Source organism: Meleagris gallopavo, chromosome 6 (genome assembly GCF_905368555.1).
Source record: "Meleagris gallopavo chromosome 6, MGAL_WU_HG_1.1, whole genome shotgun sequence".
NCBI classification, from domain to species: domain Eukaryota; kingdom Metazoa; phylum Chordata; class Aves; order Galliformes; family Phasianidae; genus Meleagris; species Meleagris gallopavo.
In genome coordinates, this window is record NC_139409.1 from 844,673 (window position 1) to 866,163 (window position 21,491).

The window sequence follows — 21,491 nt, forward strand, 5'->3', positions numbered from 1 at the left end:
AAACCAAAGCCTATTGTTTGGCTGACTTTGCAGTCTTGCTTTATTTCTTAAGATTTGGATTTGTCCTTTTGTTTCAGAGTGCATGCTTTTCTGGAGCAGTGGGGTCTCATCAACTACCAGGTGGACCCGGAGAGCCGCCCCATGGCCATGGGCCCTCCTCCCACCCCTCACTTCAACGTGCTCGCAGATACGCCCTCCGGCCTCATGCCTCTGCACATCCGCACCCCGCAGGTGAGCCCTGCACTGCCCTGGGGGTGGGAGGCAGCTCTGCTCAGTGTCATGCAGGGGAATATTGTCTGCACGTGCTGAACATCTTCCACGAGCTCAGAAACAGGCCTGTTGAGTCATATCGTATTATAGAATCCTAGAATGGCCTGGGTTGCAAAGGCCCACAGTGCTCATCCAGTTCCAACCCCCTGCTGTGTGCAGGTCACCAACCAGCAGCCCAGGCTGCCCAGAGCCACATCCAGCCTGGCCTTGGATGCCTGCAGGGATGGGGCATCCACAGCCTCCTTGGGCAACCTGTTCCAGTGCCTCACCACCCTCTGGGGGAAAAACTTCCTCCTCAGATCCAACCTAAACCTCCCCTGTCTCACTTTAAAACCATTCCCCTTGTCCTATCACCACCCACCCTCACAAACAGCCGTTCCCCCTCCTGTTTATCCACTCCCTTCAAGTACTGGAAGGCCACACTGAGGTCTCCCTGGAGCCTTCTCTCCTGAACCAGTCCTGCACTGTGTGCAGCTGGTGCTGTGTAAAGGCATCTCCATAAGTCATCGTGTTGAGCTGTTTTGTTGATTCTGTGTTCTGCTCAACGTTTGTCTGAAAACTCAGGATACCTTTCAGCTCCTGACCCTCTGTCCTTCCTTTCATGTTTGTTCACAGATCCCAGCTGCTCAGCAGATGCTGAGTTTTCCCGAGAAAAACAAAGAGAAACCCACTGACCTGCAGAACTTCGGACTTCGCACGGACATTTACTCAAAAAAGACTTTAGCAAAGGTAAGTGCATTTGGATTTCTTTTCCCCTGTGGCTTCTATTAAGCATTCTTCCTCAGTTGTCCTCCTCTAGATGACAGTGAAATGACTTGTTACTCTTAGATTCCCACTTTAGATCTCACACTGAGATGCCTCCCTGTATTCATGTTGGATACGCAGTTTTGTAGGAGAGGACCACGTGTCTGTTCCAAACTATTCAGTGCTGTCAGTCTGCAGGCACCGAATTCATGTTATCCTTATTTGATATTTTAATTTCAGTTAAAACGTTCTGAAGTCAGCCAGGTGTCAAATAATTCAGTACAGAACCAAGAATTTTTCAAGCAGAATCTTGAGTACAGAACTGAGAATCTCTCAGCAAAGTGCAACGTGTTGCAGTGAACGTGTCTGTGGGATAAGCAGGGGTTTGTTTGCTGTAGTGGTAACGTTGTGGAAGGTGAATATCTGAGTGGGTCAGATAACAGATTCTTCTCCTTCCATTATTATTTTTTTAAAGTTCTGCACAAAGAAATCAGTATTTCATGTTTTCCTTATTTTTTGTAGAGTAAAGGTGCCAGTGCTGGAAGAGAATGGACGGAGCAGGAGACGCTGCTGCTGTTAGAAGTAAGTTCATGGGGGAAAGTTGAAGGCCAGGAGACAAAACCATGCAGGATATTACACAATAAGGAAAATGGACATGTAGGTTTAGTAGTTTTTTGAAGTTGAGGTGGATGATGACAACGACATCCTTTTGCTGGAGCTGTTTACAGTGGGAAGCAATTCTGAGACCCAGCAGCTGGAGAGATGGGAGGTGGAGTTATGTGTGTGCAGGAGGCTGTGTGCTGTTGCTGTGGCTTTTGGGCTGGTAAAAGGTTGCAGTTCTCCCTCGAAACTGTATCTCTTTCTTTGACCATCTTCTCTACCAGAGCACTGCTGCTACACAGATAGAGTGGAAGCATCTGTGTGCTGAGGGACGTCGTGTTCTTTGAGGTTTGCTTCTATCTGATTGTAGCTGCAACCCAGAAATTAAATGCTTAGGAATGTTTGCACAAAGTCCAGAGCAGATCTTGCAGTGCAGGGAGGTCTTTGCATTGAGCAGCACTTAGCAGCACACCATGCCCTTCAAGGAATGCTTTATCTGCACCTAAGAACATTGTGAAGTTCTCTTGATCTTTACAAGCTCTCCAGTAAGCCATAACATGTTCAGGGAGCTGCAAGCAGCCACTTTGGAAGTTGAATTATTTAACACGCAGACTGTTTTCCTGTGCTTTGCCTATTAGTAAAGGAAGCTTTTTATTTGGTAGCCCTTTCATCCAGCACGTTAATTCATTCCAGGTTTGGGTGCCGGTCTGCACACTGCTCCATGCCTTCCTAGCAGCCTGGGGAAGGACTTTGCTTACGGGGGAAAGCAGTGAAGATGTGGTGTTCTGACAGGGCTTATCCTGATGTGCTGGCTTCTTTTACTCCTGTTATTAATATTAAATGTTTGTGCCTTACACTCACACATAGCAAGCAGCAACCTAATGAAATAGTCCAGACAGCATATTCATTTTTCTTTCAGAAAAACAAACAAAGTCTTGAGATTGCAAATGTATTTAATGTGAATTTCAATTATTAATGTTCTCATTCTTCGTGGATTTAACCTATGAATAAATCAGTAAAGAGAGAATACCAGTTCAAGCATAAGTAATGCAGCTGTAACGAGGCAGCTCAGTCCAATTAAATCCTCAGGGCAGCTTTGGGCAAATATATGTGTGGTGCAGTTCCAAAGAGTAAACGGTATCTAAGATAATTATCTAAAATAATGCCCATCCTTCCTCCTGTTGGCTGAGCAATGGGGAGGGGTTGGGTTTCCCTCCCTGCCCCACAGCTCTGCCTCTCCGTGGTGTTGCAGAGCTCTCAGCTATTTCTAGTAGGACAACAGAAATCTAACAAGGAGTGAAGGAGAGTGAGTACAAAGCTGCTACGTGGCTGTGAAAAGCAGAGCTCGATCTGATATGCCAGAGTGGTTGCAGTGGGGAAGCAATGACACGTAGCTAGATGGATTTAGGGGAAGTGGAACGAATGCTGAGTGTGGAATAGATACTTCCCCACGAGTCTGACCCAGTGAACTGAGCAGTGTCACATTGCTTTAAACACTGCAGCAAGGCTGGGAGGAGGCTTGGAGAGCAGATCCTGAGCAGTTTGGGAACTTCAGTTCCAGAGAAGCTTGTCTGATCCACATCATTCTTCTGTTGAGCTTTTGAAGTCCCTCCCCTCGTTGTCTGCCCTGTGGGCTGCAAGGTCCTGCGGTGTTCTTTTCCCCCAGCTCACCTCAGCTGCAGCACAGCTTCCCTGGGCAGGGCTGGCCCATCACAGAGCTACGTGGTGCAGTGGGCATCTGGAGATGGGCTGACTTAGACTTGGTGACCTCAGTGGTTTGTTCTTATCTTAATGAATCTACGCTCCTGCTTCCTTAGGGAAACTCAGGTGTCACAGGGAGACGGGTGGAAAGCAGGAGGGCTTTGTTTTCTGCACTACATCATACCTGCAGGTGTGTGCCATGAGAAGCCCATGGCGGCTGGGATTTGCCACAAAGATGCTCAGAGGGCTGCAGCAGCTCCCTACAAAGACAGGCTGAGGGAGCTGGGCTTGTTCAGCATGGAGAAGAGAAGCTGCAGGGTGACCTCAGTGCAGCCTGCAGGACCTCAAGGGAGCCTTAAACAGGAGGGGAGTCAGCTCTTGGAAAGGGGAGAGAACAGCAGGACAGGGGAATGGTTGGAAGGTAAGGGAGGGCAGATTTCAGTTGGCTGTCAGGGGGAAGTTGTTTGGTGTGAGAGTGGGGAGGTGCTGGAACAGCTGCCCAGTGAGGCTGTGGATCCCCGTCCATCCCTGGAGGTGTTCAAGGCCAGGTTGGATGGGGCCCTGGGCAGCCTGGGCTGCTGTGAGATGTGGAGGTTGGTGGCCCTGCGTTGGTGGGGGGTTGGAGCTTCGTGATCCTTGAGGTCCCTTCCAACCCAGCCATGCTGTGATTATCACGGGGATCCTCCATGCTCTCATGATGCAATACTTAGTTCCAATGTGGTTCTTCCCTTGCCATGAATTATTACTGGGATGCCCAGCTGCTTGCTGTGAAGGGATGCACAAACAGCTTCCCTGTGTTTCTGTTGTACTGCTCAGTGTGAGTAAAAACCAAGTAGACTTCCAAGCCAATTACATTGTGAATCACTGTCCCAGGGGGTGTTCCTGAGCCATGGGGACGTGGCACTGGGGAATGTGGGCAGTGGGCATTTGGGGTGTGCTGGACTTGAGCATCTCAGAAGTCTTCTCCAGCCGTAGTGATTCAGTGATTCTATAAATATTTATATTTGTAACAGGACTAATCAATTAGTTTCTCCAAAACTAATGGACATAGCGTGTCATAGTTGTTAAATTCTTTCTTGAGGCTTTGTTTAAGTAGTTCTCAGTGACTGGAATGAAGAGTTATGACATCACTGATTTAATCTGGAAGGCATTACTTTGTCAGGTGGCTTAGCTAAATAACCGTTTGCTAACCTGAATGCTTAGTAATAAACTATTTGAGTATTTGCTAGTAAACCTGCCTCTTTTGGCTTTGTGATACAGGATGTTTTTGATGATGGATGCCCCATCCCTGCAGGCTGGATGTGGCTCTGGGCAGCCTGGGCTGCTGGTTGGTGACCTGCACACAGCAGGGTGTTGGAACTGGATGAGCACTGTGCTCCTTTGCCATTCTATGATTCTCTGATTTTCCTTTTTTCCTGGTATGTTGTTCTGATGCTCTTTCATTTTCCTAACATCTGCTGAATGGAGGAGTTGGACTTCACCATCATATGCAGTACACATATGTGAAATAAATACTGTTTCTGCCCCAAAGAGCTCAGTGCATTAAGGCACAAATGAGAGCACGAGTGCCCTGCAGGGGAATTCTTACGGGAATTGAAAAGCATTCGGTGAGACTTGGCAGGAAAGGCAAACCTTGGTTCTGTATAGAGTAAAGAGAGGACACACAGCCTGTGCAAATGTTAAAAGGAAATCTCAAATCCTCTGACATTTCTTGCAGTACAGTACAGCATAAAGGTGTGTGATGGTCTGTGCAGGGTGTCACTGAGGTCCCAGTGAGATGAGCTCTGTGGAAGAGCTTTGCTACGAGAAAAATTAGGGTTTAAATAGTCACTGCATTCCATCTTCTATCGCATCGCTGAAATAACCAGCGTTGCACGAGGTGGAGTGGTGGTGCTTTTTCCCAGATCAGTGAATGTACGTACGGTGATGTCGATCTCTCACAGGCCCTGGAGATGTACAAGGACGACTGGAACAAGGTCTCGGAGCACGTTGGCAGCCGCACCCAGGATGAGTGCATCCTGCATTTCCTTCGGCTCCCCATTGAAGACCCCTACCTGGAGAACTCGGATGCGTCCCTCGGCCCCCTGGCCTACCAGCCTGTGCCCTTCAGCCAGTCTGGCAACCCCGTGATGAGCACAGTTGCTTTCCTGGCATCGGTGGTGGACCCCCGTGTGGCATCAGCAGCAGCAAAGGCTGCCTTAGGTATGAGTTCATCCCAGCAGTTATTTCCACTTTCTCTGTGCATCTCAGTTCCTAGAGGTTCTTGGAGATTGTGAGATGTTCTCAGGTCTGACAGCCAGCAATGTATTCTGGTGCACTGGAATTTGGTTTGTAGACAGGCTAGAATAACTCTTACAAGCCGCTGAGTTCCCTTTCCGTGCTCACTGCCCAGTGGTGCTTTGTAGGTGCTGCCCTGGGGTTGCAGTGGCTCTGATTGCTGTTGGCTGGCTGGGTGTAAATGCACGATGCTGAACTTCCGTTTTCTCCTACCGTTGAAACTCTCAGCCACAGTTGTACCCCCTGGGAAACTCAGTGTGATAGGATTGGGGCTTTTTTCCCTTATTTTCACATGTAAAAACAAATTTATGTGATCGGAAAGAGTCTCTTGTACCACACTGGAGAGAGAAAATCAGGCACTGAATGCAAAAAGAAGGAACATGCTCTCTCAAATACATCTTTGAGAACTCATTTTGACCCCAGACTCACCTGCGTGCTGATTTGAGATCATAACCATTAATTTTCCTTTAATAACCCCCAATGTAACATCGTGGCTAATTGTTCACAGAGGAGTTCTCCCGTGTCAGAGAGGAGGTGCCCCTGGAGCTGGTGGAAGCCCACGTGAAGAAAGTGCAGGAAGCAGCACGTGCCTCAGGGAAGGTGGATCCCACATATGGGCTGGAGAGCAGCTGCATTGCTGGGACGGGGCCGGACGAGCCAGAAAAGATGGGTGAGCATCTGAATGCAGAGAGAGCTGCACACAGCTGTGCTGGGCCCTTTCTTCTGCCTCTTGATGGACTGTGAGCCCACCTGCAGCAGGAGATGGTGGTGGTAAGGGGCAGCACCAGGGATGGTCATTCCTCTTGTGCTTGCTGCAGGATTACAGCAGGTGGGCTGCAGGACGTATAACTGTTTGTGAGGGTGGGTGGTGATACAACAAGGGGGAATGGTTTGAAACTGAGCCAGGGGAGGTTTAGGTTGGATGTGAGGAGGAAGTTTTTCATCCAGAGGGTGGTGAGGCACTGGCACAGGTTGCCCAAGGAGGCTGTGGATGCCCCATCCCTGCAGGCATCCAAGGCCAGGCTGGATGTGGCTCTGGGCAGCCTGGGCTGCTGGTTGGCGACCTGCACACAGCAGGGGGTTGGAACTGGATGAGCACTATGGTCCTTTGCAACCCAGGCTGTTCTGTGATTCTATGATTATTGGCTCCTGACAACAAGTTAATAACTCAGCACCACCTTTAGTTCTAGCAGTTTGTTTTCCTGCTGTGGACTAATGGAAGTTTTTTTACTCAGCATATGCATGAGTTGAATGGGAGAAATATCAGAGCAGAAGATTTCATGCCAATCCTGTGGATTGGAGCAGTTGGACAGTGCTGCCTTTCCAGTGTTGTGGTTATGACACAGCAAGCTGAGTTTTGTTGGCTCTTTGTGGTCCAGCTGAACCTGTTGTTTCTCAGACACCTTAGCTCTGCATCGGCTCTCCTTGAGGCTGTAAAGTGGAAGAGGGCAGATAGAGACCAGATATGAGGAAGAAATGAGGAGGAAAGAACTGTGAGTACGGAGAGACACTGGCACAGGTTGTGCAGTGAGGCTGTGGATGCAGTGAGTGCTGCTCCCTGGCAGCACTGCAGGCCATGCTGGATGGGACTGTGAGCAGCTGCTCTGCTGGGAGGTGTCCCTGCCTGTAGCAGGGGTTGGAACTGCATGATCTTAAAGGTCCCTTCCAACCCCAACCATTCTGTGATTGCACAGCAGTAAGGTGAGCACAGAGGGATATTTAGCTGCATACCTGCTAGTGTTCTCAGATCCCTTCATCTCCTGAGCGTGGCACAGATCTATAGCTCATCAGTGTAGCATTATTTTTCACTCCAGCACTGCTGGCTGCTGCTTCGTTCAGCTCAGCACAGATGATGGTGGTGAGTTCAGTGGGTAGCTTTGGTCAGAACTGTGCAGGGGGTGCTCTGGGCTGACGGGGGGGTTGGTTGGCCCTGGCTTTGTGCATCTCATCTTTGAATCGCTGTCAGCCTGTCCAGAGACATGAGCACATTGTGATGAGATGGTGAGGGACTGTGCTCCAGTCCATACAACTGAAGATGCAGAGTTAGTTACTGTCCAACGTGATTTTGTGCCCCTTTTCTGTGGTCCTGTTGATAGAATGAGAGGTGGTGGCCTCAACTTGAGCTGGAGGAAGGTCAGGTTGGATATTGGGAACAATTTCTTCTCCAAAGAGCAGTTGAGCACTGGCACAGCTGCCCAGGGGGCGGGGGGTAACCATCCCAGGGGTGTTCCAGAACCATGGAGATGTGACACTGTGGGCATGCTGGGGTGGCTGGCAGTTGGACTTGCTGGTCTTAGTGGCCTCTTCCAACCTGAATGATTCTCTGATGCTCTGAGAACAACTTTTGCAGTAGTATTCACCCTAAGGGCCTCTATCATGAGTTCTTTGAGCCTTCATTCTCCGTCCTGCAGCTCAGTTGTGGCAGTTCACCATATCCACACCACTGGCAGAGTTGCTGGTCTGGCAGCCCTTCCTTTAGGAGAACCTGCCCACAACTTGCAGGCAGGACCGTTGAGATGCCTGTCATGTAATGTGTGGAGCTGGAGAGCAGCTGCCCATAACACGATTACTTCTGAATGAGCTGCAGTGAGTTGTATAAGTAATACTGCCCTGTTACGGCTAATGCGATTTGTGTTGGGCTGTGACTAATGGCATAAATTAGGACAACAGCAGATGGCTCTCCCCGGGGGAGCTGCTCAGCAGCAGTGAAGTGGGTCACTGTGATCAGCACCTCCAGCTCAGCCGTGGGTCGTGCTTTGGGGCTGTGCTGGCTGTGCTGGGCTGCAGCTGTGGTGGCCAGACCCAAAGAGGTGCATCTCACCACGGAGAGCTGAAAATGCCCACCGTGGCTTCTGTAGTGTAATTAGAGCTCATCAGTCGGCGTATTTTAGAAGTAAAGCTCTTAGTGTTGGTGAATTATAGGCATTGCAGAGTGCAAAAGGGGAAAGCAGCACTGAGTGGTTCCTGGAGGTACCGCTGATATCCAGGAACACGGGCTGTTCAGTCCTTGTTGTTGCAATCTCAAAGTGGTGGCTCCTTTCAGATTGATACTGTAAAGCACAGCAGAGTCGAGAGAGGCTTCCCAGGGCTGTGGGTTATCAGTGTGATGGGAGATGCTTCTGTTGCAATGACAGTGAGCCACCAAAGGAGCCCGGCTCTGCAGTGGGGATGGAGCTGCAGAGCAGTGTGCAGCACACCCGTGTGCTCAGCGTTCCTCCCACATCTCCTCTGAGTGTGTGTGCTTTCCTAATAACTTTCCAGAGGTGATTAACTGCACTGCCTGCATGTATGTGTGCCAAATTGGGCACTGGGGAGTCTCTGAAGTGCCCGTGGTGGAGGCAGCTACGTGTGGGTTCAGGCCTTATCTACCAAGTATTTCCCTGGCACTGTTTCCCTGGTGGTTATGGATGCTTTGTGCTGTAGCTCATCTGTGACAGCAAGCACTGGGGGAATGGTGCTCTGATTTACTGCTCCACTGCAACTGTAAGCAACGTAAGTGATGATTAAATTTAACACTTTACGGCCGGTCTTGTAATGTATAGTAGAAAAGCCAAACATAGGTATGGAGGAGAAGCTCTTTTACCTCATTTTTGGCAGGATGATTTCTCGTGGGTTCCCCAGGCTGTGCTTGAATTCTGAAGTATTCCAAACCCTGCTGAAGTGGGCAGCTTCCCTTCCCACAGCTGGAGCCCCAGGGCTCAGTGCAGCTCCTGCTATGGGTGAGGAGCAGCTCTCCTTTCTTCTCTCCCATCCTGCAGGTTTCACATTGCAAAACCTCTGAATGGTGTCAGAGCATCGTGGGTGTCCTGTAAAAAGGATTGCAGGGTCTGTCTCATTAAAGTCAAGTCTTCCCCTTTGGTGTTAGAAACGTGCATCTCCAATAATCAGCGCTCATTTGCATCACCAGTTTTATTCTCTGTAACCTAATACCATCACGTAGCAAAGTCAGGGAGGTTGTGATCGTGTGTTGCAGAAATGCAGGAGCAGTTTCTCTTACCTCTCACACGGGGGCTCAGAAATACATTTATTTTTCTTTGCAGATCTTTTCATACTTGAGTTTGTGATTCATTTTTATTGGATGTTAATTGCTTACGAGGTACTGGAATTACCTTTCATCCCGAAGCAAAAACCTGCTTGAACCCAGATAAACCTATTTGTAACTCCAAAACTAATAAGCAACAGCTTTCTTTTTACTGCATGTAGGACTTCCACGTTGGTGTGCACAAGTATGGAATGAATGGCACAGCCAGCAGGAGCTGTCACTGCAGGTAGTGGCCTGGGAGCTGATACAGGGCAGCACTTCTCAAAATTCATTGACTTCCAGCCTGCCTCGAGTTGTCATCCTCAGTTCAGAACAGCATGCTTTCTTACAGCCAGGACTTGCAGACCTAAGTTAAGTCAGGATGTTCACAGTAATCTTGCTGTCACACATAACATACCTCCTAATTCTTTCTGTAGCTGAATGTGACCTTCTAATACAGAAGAATTTCTGAAAGAGTCAGTCAAGTGTGCTCGGAGAGTCCAGGAGTACTTGCTATTCCTTGCTGAGAATGCTGTACGTGATGGTTTTAGTTGAGATCTTTCCATGTGAAGGCTCAGAGGAAGGAGCGTGCCAGGCTGGACGGGGCCCTGAGCAGCCAGAAGTGGTGGGTGGCAGCCCTGAGATGGCAGAGGGGTGGGCTGGAATGTCCCTTCCAGCCAAACTTTCTGTGGCCCACTCTATAGCTGACTCTGTGGGCAGCCCTCTGACTCTTACGGTGTGTTTGCCTTGGCACGTCTTCTGTGGCAGCAGTCACTAGCAACGGCTGCCAGGATCTGCAAGTAAAAAATGAGTACTTGATGAAACTCACCTCGGCTGCTGTGGAATTTAGTAGTGAATGCTTGAGAAGCAGCAGCAGTGGTTGGCCGTGCAGCTGCACAGCTCAGCCCACAGGAATATCTGGGTGCAGCAGGGCACCACGCTGCACCATCCACTGCTTCTCTTTGCCCTGAGACTGGCAACTTGGCTGTGTGTTGTACTCAGAACAGAAACCTTCACCTCCAGGACTGAGGTTAGAACAGAAGGGGGAATTCAGTCCTATCTGAAAGACCTGATGTTGGCTTTTGGGTAGAGCAAGAAGGCCTGTGTCCCGTGGGCCTCCTGTGTCCCGTGGGCCTCCTGTGTCCTGTGGGACTGGCTCTGAGCTGTAACTTCTGAGGTGGTCCCTTTCCACCACAAATTGTTTCATGGTGGCAGATGGGTTGGATAAGTAGATTTATCTTCTTCAAGTCAACCAAGAGGGAAACCATCATCTTGGTCACACATTTCAATATATTTTTCTTTTACATTATTTAATGATTTTCTTATATATGTATGGAAGGGGCTTCTGTAAAAACTTTTCTACAGAGCTGTTGCTGTTGAAGGAATGCATTTTGTGCCTCTGTTTTGCTTCAGTGTAGCACAGGGGAATTAGCAGTAAAAGAAGGATTACAGAGAACAGTCCCCCTCCACCAGCTGGTGTCTTCAGATGCACTGCTGTGTTGGTACAGCAGTGTGTGCTGGAGCCCTGGGCTGAGCAAGCTCCCTTCTTAATGCCTGTGGACATGAAATTGCACTGGGGTGTCTGTTCTGGCAGCTTGGGACCCTGGGCAAGGAGCACAAGGCTGTGCTGAAGCTTCCTTCTTGTCTTGTTATGGAACAGTTGGGGTTGTTTGGCCTTTAGAACAACTTTTGTGCAAAGTATTGGGAAGTGGTGCAATGCTCAGTCACCTTCCTGGTGTTCTGCATCGAAACGCTTGCTATCTCATGTCCTTCTCCATCAGCACACTTGGTATCTCTTATCCTGAAAGGCCTCAGGGTCAGCAGCAGTGAACGAGCCAAAGGTTGGCACCAGGAGGTCGGTCCCAAGGACAGCATCCCCACTGCTGTTAAAGCCCTCCTCTCAGTGCATACACACAGCCATGGTGCTGCTATTGCTGCTGGAGCACTGCCACAGCCTGGATCTCTGTTTTCCCTTTTGCCCCTTTAGCTCACTCACAGTCGAGCCATTCCTGCCTTGGTAGGTGCCAGAGGTGGATGGGCTGCGAGCTGGGCAGAAAGCACTCTGCAACTCCCAGGTCTGGCAGTGTTGGCAGAGCTCCTCACATGTCTGTGTTGCAGCTATTTGGATGCCATGCAGACAGTAAATAAGAGGCTATTAGCTTGGAGAGCTCGATCTCATCAGCCAGAACCCAGACAGACAGCAGCAGGAAGCACGTTGTCATGGGCTGCAGTGTGTCTGTCCTGATGGTAACTGCTGTGATGGCACTGCGGCCAGGGGTGGGTGTTTCTGGGGGTCTGGTAAAGTTGCTGTGGGTTCCCAGTGGGAAGAATGCAGAGAAGGACCCGGGGGTCCTGGTGGATGAAAAGCTGACCATGAACCAGTAGTGTGCTCTTGTAGCTCGGAAAGCCAATGGTGTCCTGGGCTCCATCAGCAGAGGGGTGGCCAGCAGGGACAGGGAGGTGGTTGTCCCCCTCTGCTCTGCCCTCATGTGTCCCCATCTGCAGTGCTGCATCCAGGTCTGGGGCACCCAGTACAAGAAAGACAGGGAGCTGTTGGAGAGGATCCAGAGGAGCCACAAAGATGCTCAGAGGGCTGCAGCACCTCCCTCCAAAGCCAGGCTGAGGGAGCTGGGCTTGTTCAGCATGGAGAAGAGAAGCTGCGGGGTGACCTCAGTGCAGCCTGCAGGACCTCAAGGGAGCCTTAAACAGGAGGGGAGTCAGCTCTTGGAAAGGGGAGATAACAGCAGGACAGGGGAATGGTTGGAAGGTGAGGGAGGGCAGATTTCAGTTGGCTGTGAGGGGGAAGTTGTTTGGTGTGAGAGTGGTGAGGTGCTGGAACAGCTGCCCAGAGAGGCTGTGGATCCCCGTCCATCCCTGGAGGTGTTCAAGGCCAGGTTGGATGGGGCCCTGGGCAGCCTGGGCTGCTGTGAGATGTGGAGGTTGGTGGCCCTGCATTGGTGGGGGTTGGAGCTTCGTGATCCTTGAGGTCCCTTCCAACCCAACCATTCTGTGATTCTATGAACGCACAGGAGGCAGTGGGTGCTGTCTGGACCCACACATCCACAGCAGTTTTAATACTAAATATTTTTTTTCTAGTGAGAAAGAAAAAAAAAAAAAAAAGTGTTTGGGCCCAGTGAGGCTGTGGATGCCCCTCCCTGGCAGCACTGCAGGCCAGGCTGGATGGGGCTGTGAGCAGCTGCTCTGCTGGGAGGTGTCCCTGCCTGTAGCAGGGCTTGGAACGGCATGATCTTAAAGGTTCCCTCCAACCCCAACCATCGTATGGTTCTAACTTGGATCACTTCACTGATCCAACCTGCAGGACAAAGCCACAGGTACTGCTGTCAGTACAGCTGGGGAGGAAGTGGGAGAAGGAAGGAGCATGGTCAGGGTGGGAGAGATGTCCAGAACATCCATCACAGGACGCCTTTTGGACTGTATTCTCTGACTTGAGCATCATTATTATTCAATTCTGATTCACTGGGCTCCTTACATTGATGTAGTGAGGTGGAGGTCGGCCTCTTCCCGGCTAACAGCAATAGAACAAGAGGTAATGGCTTCAGGATCACCAGGGGAGGGTCAGGTTGGATATGGAGAACAATTATTTCCCCTGAGAGTGGTCAGTGCTGGCACAGCTGCCCAGGGAATGCGGGGTCACCATCCCAGGGGTGTTCAGAGCTGTGGGGATGTGGGCATGGAGGGGTGGGTGGGGATCTCAGGGGTCTTCTCCAACCTGAATGCTTCTGTAATTCTGTCTGTACGGCACGTGAAATGCCAGCAAATCCCACTGTATTGTCTGCGAGGCATCAAGTGCTGGCGCAGGCAGTAATGAGGTATTGCTTAGCACAGAATTGTGGCATCTGCAGGATGGAATTTAAATCTTCAGCTGACCTGCAGCCCCGGAGAGTGCTGCTGGATGGGCCGTGCATCAAAAGCAGCTCAGGGGATCCGGTGCTGAGGAGGAATTACAAGTCTGGCAGCTCCGTAATTGAGGTTAATCATGTAACTGACAACCATCTACAGAACCAAATTGGCTGTATTGGGGAAAACATTGTATAATGCTGTGACTTAGCAGTGGGAATTACTGTGTGACTCCAGCACTGTGGAGCTGCGTGTTAAACTCTTCTTTATGTCGCTAAAATTGGTAGAGCTGAGTGTTTCCCCCTCTGTGGGTAAGCTGGGTGTATCAGCAGAGCACAGATAATGCCATGGTTCGTCCTGCTCGGTGGGCTGAAAAGAAAACCTGTTACATTTACATCTGCAAGTAAACTTGGTTTTTAAACCAAGATTAATGTAAGAGGCTTTGTGTCCTCCAGGATTTCAGTGCTGCGTGGCTTTCCTTATAAGCCGTCATCAGTACGGAACAGAAAATTGAGTTAATTCTGAAATGAGCGTAATGAACGAATGTTATGACAATTCTAAATACTTTATTTGTGTTCTCAGATGGAGCCGAAGAAGAAAAAATGGAAACAGAGACAGATGGGCAGCAGCCTGAGAAGGTAAACTCAGCTCAGCATATGGCTCTGATGAGGCACTTCTGACACTCACAAACCCGAATTACTGCATTCTGAAATGCCTGATGAGAAGGGGGTAGGAGTGTGCTGGTCAGTCCTGTGAGAGCAGTGCTCCCCAGCAATTTGCAGTCCCCACTCCACTTGTAATGAGTGGTCTGGTCTTCAGTCATTGCCACGTTTCTTTTGCCAGCATCTTGTTTCCTAGTCCTGAGAAAAGGAGGTTGGGGCTGGGAAGCAGTCAGTATCAAATGAATCGTGGAGACTTCAGCTGCAGAAGGACACTGGTTTGCTATTGTTCAGGGCTTGTAGTGGTCTAAGGCAGGAGTTGCTTTGAAGTCTTGCCCTGGAAAAGTCCGTCTCGTGGCAAATTGCCTTTCCCAGAGTTGAATGCAGCTTTTGGCTCTGTCAGGATCAGAGGGGTGAGGGCTTCCTGGGAACCGGTGAGTTGTTTGGGTTCCTTGCAGTGCTTGGCAACCATGACTGAGTGGAGCTGAGCAGACAACCTGAATAATGATTAACTGCTGTTGGAACTCTCCAATGACAATGGGAGCAAAATGCTTGTTCAATCTGTGTGCATCTCTGCAGCTCTGGGTGCTGCTTTGGGAGCTGTTCCATCCCCTGCGTGTGGGAAATGAGGTTGGGCTCAATGGAGGTCTGTGTAGCTGGTCAGCAAAACCAGCAAAACTCCTTTTTGCAGGAAATCTCCAAGGGGAAAATGATACTTGCAGTCTTAAGCATGAAGCTGCTGCTGATTTCATTGATGCTATCTTAAGGTGCCCAGATTTAAATTATTTCCCTTCCTTTTTGCAAACATTGCTCTCTCCCACCCATTCCTGGGCAGAAACACGTAATTCAGCCGTGGCATTTGGTCCCACAGGTCACTGCTGTGGTTACAGTTCCTCACAATTTGGAGATAACATGAGGGTAGATGAATGCATCCAAGGCCAGGCTGGATGTGGCTCTGGGCAGCCTGGGCTGCTGGTTGGTGACCTGCACACAGCAGGGGGTTGGACTGGATGAGCACTGTGCTCCTTTGCAACCCAGGCCATCCTATGGTTCTGTGGTTCATCCTATGGTTCTATGAATGCTGCACGTGCTGTTAACATAACAAACACTGGACAGGGTGTGAGGTGGGCCCACATCCACGTGGGGACAGCAGGGAGCAGAACAGGTGCTCACCTGCCATGGTTCTGTAGGATGTCACATCCCATCAGGTGGAGAGCTCAGCCTGGGCTGCTGGAGCTGATGCTGCAGTTACTGGCTTTATTCAGGTCGTTGTTACGAGTGTCAAAATGGGCTTAAGCAGGAGTCAGCCTTTAAAATTTAATCCTCCTTTATGATTGTGAATTAATTTGAAAGCTGTAAACCAAGTCAACAGTGAATGCCTTATACAGCTCTCGTTCTCCAAACAATCCTTCATCCCATTTAGGTTGAAAGCAAAGCAGAGAGTGAAATTGAGGAAGGTGATAAAGTACAAGAAGGAGAAAATGAGAGGAATCCAGAAAAGGAACAAGAAAGTGAAGCGACTGCAGACCCCAAACCAGGTAATGGTCCCCAGCTGTTCCTCAAGCTGTGCTAGCTTTAATAGCCTTCCTCTAAAGTGTTGGAAGGGACTGTAAACTCAACTGTGCAGAAGTATTTCCTCCTGCACATCAGGCTGCTTCGTGCTTCAGTAGTAAATATTCTGGTTTAATTTTGCTGCAAAGCTCAGGCACTGAATTCTTCCTTGAACTCATTTTAGAGCTCAGCTGAGCCTTCTTTCACGGTGTGTTGTGACTGGGTGAAGAAATTACAGTTGGAGAGTGAGCATAGGTCAAAATTCTTTTCTTCTGCCTGTATTACACTCCATCTGATCACACAAAGAAATGGGGCTGCCCACTTCTACACTTAGAAATTAACTCGGTGGGGTGATTTCCCCATGAGGTGCTGCAAAGTCTTTATTTTGGTGGGCTGCTCCTCCACGGGATGTTCCTCTTGTTATTTAACACATTCTTTTTACCTGGTGGATGTACTGCTCTTACCTGGGGCTTACAGCCAGCATGTTGGCACCAGGAAGAGTGAGATGCGTTGGAATTCATACAGGAAGGAGGGGTGGTAATGGAGTTGGTCTGGAAATGCAGCTAGAAGAGGTCTGGTGGAAGCACACTGATGGCAGAAAAGGGATAAACAGGATGGAAACTGAAAATGTTTGTTGGATCAGATCCTTTTAAACTGATGGTGTCCCCTGTTCTGCACTCGGATGGGCGGCAGCAGTAACGTAGGACTGGTGGTGTGTGGGTGAATGGGTTTGTTTGACTCAGAGCAGGGCAATTCCTGTCCTGGCACCATGCTGCTAACAAAGGGGGAATGCACGTAACGAACTTGGCCACAAATCTCTTGCAGAAGAAAAGGAGGCAGAAGAGAACAAGGAGAACGTTGATGCAAGCAAAGACAAAGAAATGGAGGCTGGGAAGAAGAAAGTGGAACACGAGATCTCGGAAGGAAACGTAGCTACAGCTGCAGCTGCTGCTCTCGCCTCAGCTGCCACCAAAGCAAAGGTTTGTTCTGCACACAGATCCACTGCTTGGTTTGCAGTTCACATTAGGTCTCTTTTTAAAATGGTCTTTTGTTCCAGAGCTGTAGAATTTCGTGTTCTGATCTCTAATACCTTGCAAGGCCACAGATGATTTCTTCTGCTTTGATTTCTTCTGCTCGGCCTCATCAGTGAAGCTGTGTAACGTAATTCAGGTGCTGCTCGTGCCTTTATGAAGTCAGTGAGCATCCCTGAGAAAGAGCTCTAACACTTGGCATCCTTTGAAAGGACTTCCCCCTGCTCAGTGGCTCTCTGGTTGTGGTGCTGATGGCACACAGCTGGGAAGCAGCACCCTGACGTTGCCTTTGTGCTGTGCCATTATGACCCCTTGCTGGGAACAAGGAGGTGATGTGCTCAGGTGCAGTGGTGCAGTGGTTTTTATGGGCAGCTCGATGAAACCTGAGCAAAGAGGTGCTGCTTTCTGCTCACAGCGTGCTTTTGGCCATCATTCGTCTCCTGTTTGTTTGTCTGCAGTCCCTTAACGAGCTGTGCTTTGAATCGCTGTCCTGTCTGGTAGCTCTTACACCCCATAATTACCAATTGCATGCTCTCCTTTGTTCGTTCTCTTTTTGCAGGAACCAGAACCTTTGCTTCTTTCACAATATCATTTTCAGTGTCTGTTTTCTTTTCACGTGGTTTCTGTCTGCCTTCCTTCTGCATCACATCTGCACCCACGCTGCTTCCAGTCCCAAGCCCTTCCACCTGGATGGCACAGGGATAACCCACTGCTGCCTCATCAGCCTTGCAGGTGTTTCCAGCCGTGCTTTGCTTTAAAGCATGGAGTTGAATCTCTGTTTGATGGAAATCTTTGTTCTCCAAATCAAAACGATATCCCACTTGCCTCCCTTAGGTGCTAATGAGTGCTGAAGGGACAAGGGACTCAGCTAATGGTGGTTTTCATTATGATAATACTGATATTCCCAAAGAATTCTAGCTTTACATTACAGGAAATAATATGTTTTAATTAGAGTGCTCATGCTTCAGAGTAGAGTTCGGATGCAGCAGGGATTTCTCCTTCCAGCTGCATTTAAAAACCCAGTGTTAAGGCTCTTGCTGAGCTGTGTCTTGTCTGAGGGTAATTCAGTTCTTCATGTTAAGACTTGGCCATGTGAAGAGCTGTTACAAAGTTGTTCTTGATTTGGTATCAGAGGAATATTGCAGTTATAAGGAGAACCAGGGGTTAGAGGTAAGTTGTCCTGTCTGGGGAGTGATGTCCAGTGAATGTGAGCATTTAGGGGAGAGCCTCCTGTCACAGGATTGAGTTGGAGGGGATGGGCTGCCCTGCTGCAAGCAGGGACACCTGCAGCTCCATTGGGTGCTCAGAGCCCCTCACGGCCTCCCTCAGGGGGATCAGGGGAGGAAATATGATGAGAAAACCCCCTTGGGTTGGGATAAGGCAGGGGGATCATCACCACTTACTGTCAGGCAAAACAGACCCAGCCACAGGTGGTGAATCACGGAGGATCAGACACACAGAGTCATAGAATGGTTGGGGTTGGAGGGGACCTTTAAGATCATGCAGTTCCAACCCCCTGCTACAGGCAGGGACACCTCCAGCAGAGCAGCTGCTCACAGCCCCATCCAGGCTGGCCTGCAGTGCTGCCAGGGAGGGGGAAGATTCTCTTTTCTTTACACTTAGAGAGGTCTCCCAACTTTCTAGCTTGTGACTGTAGACATCTTTTACCTGACTTTTTGCTAACAGTGTAATTATTAAAATTACATCAAGCCAGGCAAAATGTCCATCAGAGGCTTTGTGTCCCAACCGTGGGAGTTTTGTCACTGACTTTTATTGCAGATCTTTTTGTTTCACTGAAGCCCACTCACTGGCACTGCTCTGATGCCATGCAGAAATGCAGTGCCCATTCTGAGCATGGCTTCATTTGGAGCTGTAAGCTGTTAATGAGAGCTGGTGGAAGGCGTTGTGAGTCTGTGTGCCTCTCCCACCTGGAGATGTGCAGCATTACATGGGCTGTCTCATGCCATGTATGAAGCTCTGTGTCTCCCATCTCAGGTGCCTGTCTGTGTGTCTGTCACAGCCTTTCAGGGGGTCTGTGCATTTTCCTGCCTGTTCTGTTTGGCACTGTGTACACACAGCTTTGCAGCCTGGTTGTAAAAAGAAACTGGATGGGACTGTTTTGAGTTTCTTTTCATAGACAAGCTCTGCCCCATCCTGGGGCTGAACTGCTGCAGCAAGAGGTCGTATGGCTTCATAGTGAGGTGCTCCCCTGTTTGCATCTCCCCTGGGCATGCCCTGTCCAGAATGTTGGATTGCTAATGAGTAATGAGCAACCACAGTGCTGTCTGTGTTACAACCAGGCACCTATTTAAAAGCTTGGTAGAATTCTGAAGGCTTCTGATTCTGAGCATAAAGTTGATAATCTGGTGTCCTGATTTCTGTCCAGACACAGAACAGAATGGCTATAGCTAAGTGCAGGTGTGGCTGGTAACTATGAAATGCAATTAAAGCAGAGCTCTGTGTTTTATTCTCAGCACCTAGCAGCAGTGGAAGAAAGAAAAATCAAGTCCCTGGTTGCACTCCTGGTGGAAACGCAGATGAAGAAGCTGGAGATAAAGCTTCGCCATTTCGAGGAGCTGGAAACCATTATGGACCGAGAGAAAGAGGCAGTAAGTAATGGGATGCTGATCTGAAATGGGGCTCAGTACAAACAAGACTTCGTGTGTGCTAACAGCAGCTGCAGCTTTGCTCCCCATTGTGCAGCAATTTCTACCCCAGCTGGAATTTGTTGTTCCCCTGTGCTGTGCTGTTTGGGCCCTCCCTGTTATGCAGAATCTTCCCTTTACCAGAAGCAGCAAACTGGGGACATCGTAGATTTGCTTCCTAACTGTTATTTGTGCCATGTGAGCTTTGTGCAGGCCTTGTGACCTGGCTGATAGCTGACATAAGCACAGCTGCTTCCTGGAAAGAGAATGCAGTGATGGACACCTGGCTTCCCCAGAGGGTTGGGGAGCCAGTGCTGTCTGCCTTCTCTTCCTGATCTGCTCTGGAGGTTTGGTTTTAAGTGTGCACCTCCTGTTTTTGGAGGTTATCCTTGGAAGAATCCTCCAGGTGAGATGCCATCCAGCTGCTTGTTGTAGGGAGAGATTTGTGTGAGCTGGGGAGGGCAGCAGCAGCTGCAGCACAGGGAAGCGGCGATGTCAGATGAGAAGAGGGGACTGCTGGTAGCAGCCATGGATGTGTCATAGAGTGATAGAATGGCCTGGGTTGCAAAGGACCACGATGCTCATCTCATTCCAACCCCCTGCTGTGTGCAGGTCACCAACCAGCAGCCCAGGCTGCCCAGAGCCACATCCAGCCTGGCCTTGGATGCCTGCAGGGATGGGGCATCCACAGCCTCCTTGGGCAACCTGTTCCAGTGCCTCACCACCCTCTGCATGAAAAACTTCCTCCTCAGATCCAACCTAAACCTCCCCTGGCTCAGTTTCAAACCATTCCCCCTTGTCCTACCACTATCTACCCTCAGCCAGCACTTTCAGGACGCTGTTCATGGAACTGAGAAACACTGACAGCAGTCAATGCACCCATCCAACAGACATCCACTTCTCTGCAGAGTTCTGCTGTTACTCACTGACATCATCAAACAAAGACCTGAAACCAGTGTGATCCCTTCCCTACGGCTGGGGCTCCATCCGCTGCTCAGGATGCATCTCCTGGGTCAGAGGAATCAAGGCAGAAATTGGAATTAATGTTTGATGACCTCTATTTGGATGTGGCCCCTGGACGTGGCTCTGGGCAGCCTGCTCTGCTGGTTGGTGACCTGCACACAGCAGGGGGTTGGAAATAGATGAGCACTGTGGTCCTTCACAACCCAGGCCATTCTAGGATTCATTCAATGACTGCACACTTTCCTTCCCATTGTACCTCCATGGGCTTTTGCTGGAGCAGTTCCTCCCCAGCTATTACAAAGCTGACCCAAAGCTGCACTGTAACCAGAGAGGTCCGTGTGTGTTTTTCTCTTACCTTGCTCGTTCTGTCAATAGGCAATTGCTCTAGATGTGCTGAAGATATTGGCTGGTCATTCTAGGAGTTGTCACGTTTGCCCTGCCATGTGAGTTTAATGGAATTTACATCCTGGCCGTGGCATTAATCACGCTGATGGGGTTTGACAAGCTGTGGTCTGTGTTGCAGCAGAATGTCAGCAGGATTGGCTGGATTGCTCAGCATCCTCCACCACCTCGGTGCAGTGTCTGCCCCGACACTGATTGGCAGTGCTGGAAATGGACCTAACTATTCTGAAAAGGTTCTCCCTAGCTTTATTTGGGGATGTGTTCTATTAGTGACAGAGGTTTTCCACTTCGAGGCATGTGACATTTTCCTTCTTAAAAATGTGCATACAGATTTTTTCCTCCTTGGCTTTCTGGCAGCTAAATGTGGTCTTTTCACCTGTCACTGTGGATATTGGGTGGAACAATTAAAGCAAAAAGCCCTTAGTGCTGTTGCACGCTGTGCAGATGCCCTTGTTTGCTGCTGTGTTACAGCAAAGATAAGTGTTGGAAGAAATGTGTGCTGCAGACTGCGCAGTGGAAGGTGATGGGCAAAACAAATTGACTCAGTGTTTAAGCTGAAGCAATTTCAGTGCTGCCAACTCTGATTGTGTGCAGTGGGGATCCTGTTGGTGGGAGCCTCGTTGACCCAGAATTTATAATCACACACGAATGCTTTTCTTCACCATTTCTGTACGGGGAGGAGTTATTTTCTGAAGAAGCAATTGCCATACAGATATTGTATGAGCATACATATATACAAAGTGCCTGTAAGAGTGCCTCCAATGGTGAA

General features: G+C 49.4%; 1 protein-coding gene across 1 annotated transcript in view; it reads left to right on the forward strand.

Moving 5' to 3' along the window:
• The window catches only part of SMARCC1 (SWI/SNF related BAF chromatin remodeling complex subunit C1), a 67,350-nt gene that overhangs the window by 34,397 nt on the left and 11,462 nt on the right, over positions 1 to 21,491 (forward strand). The window contains exons 17-25 of the mRNA XM_085226823.1: positions 78 to 231; positions 886 to 999; positions 1,537 to 1,596; positions 5,259 to 5,517; positions 6,101 to 6,262; positions 14,054 to 14,109; positions 15,554 to 15,668; positions 16,507 to 16,661; positions 19,187 to 19,321. Coding sequence (XP_085082949.1) covers positions 78 to 231; positions 886 to 999; positions 1,537 to 1,596; positions 5,259 to 5,517; positions 6,101 to 6,262; positions 14,054 to 14,109; positions 15,554 to 15,668; positions 16,507 to 16,661; positions 19,187 to 19,321 — 1,210 coding nt within the window. The remainder of the gene's footprint in view (positions 1 to 77; positions 232 to 885; positions 1,000 to 1,536; positions 1,597 to 5,258; positions 5,518 to 6,100; positions 6,263 to 14,053; positions 14,110 to 15,553; positions 15,669 to 16,506; positions 16,662 to 19,186; positions 19,322 to 21,491) is intronic.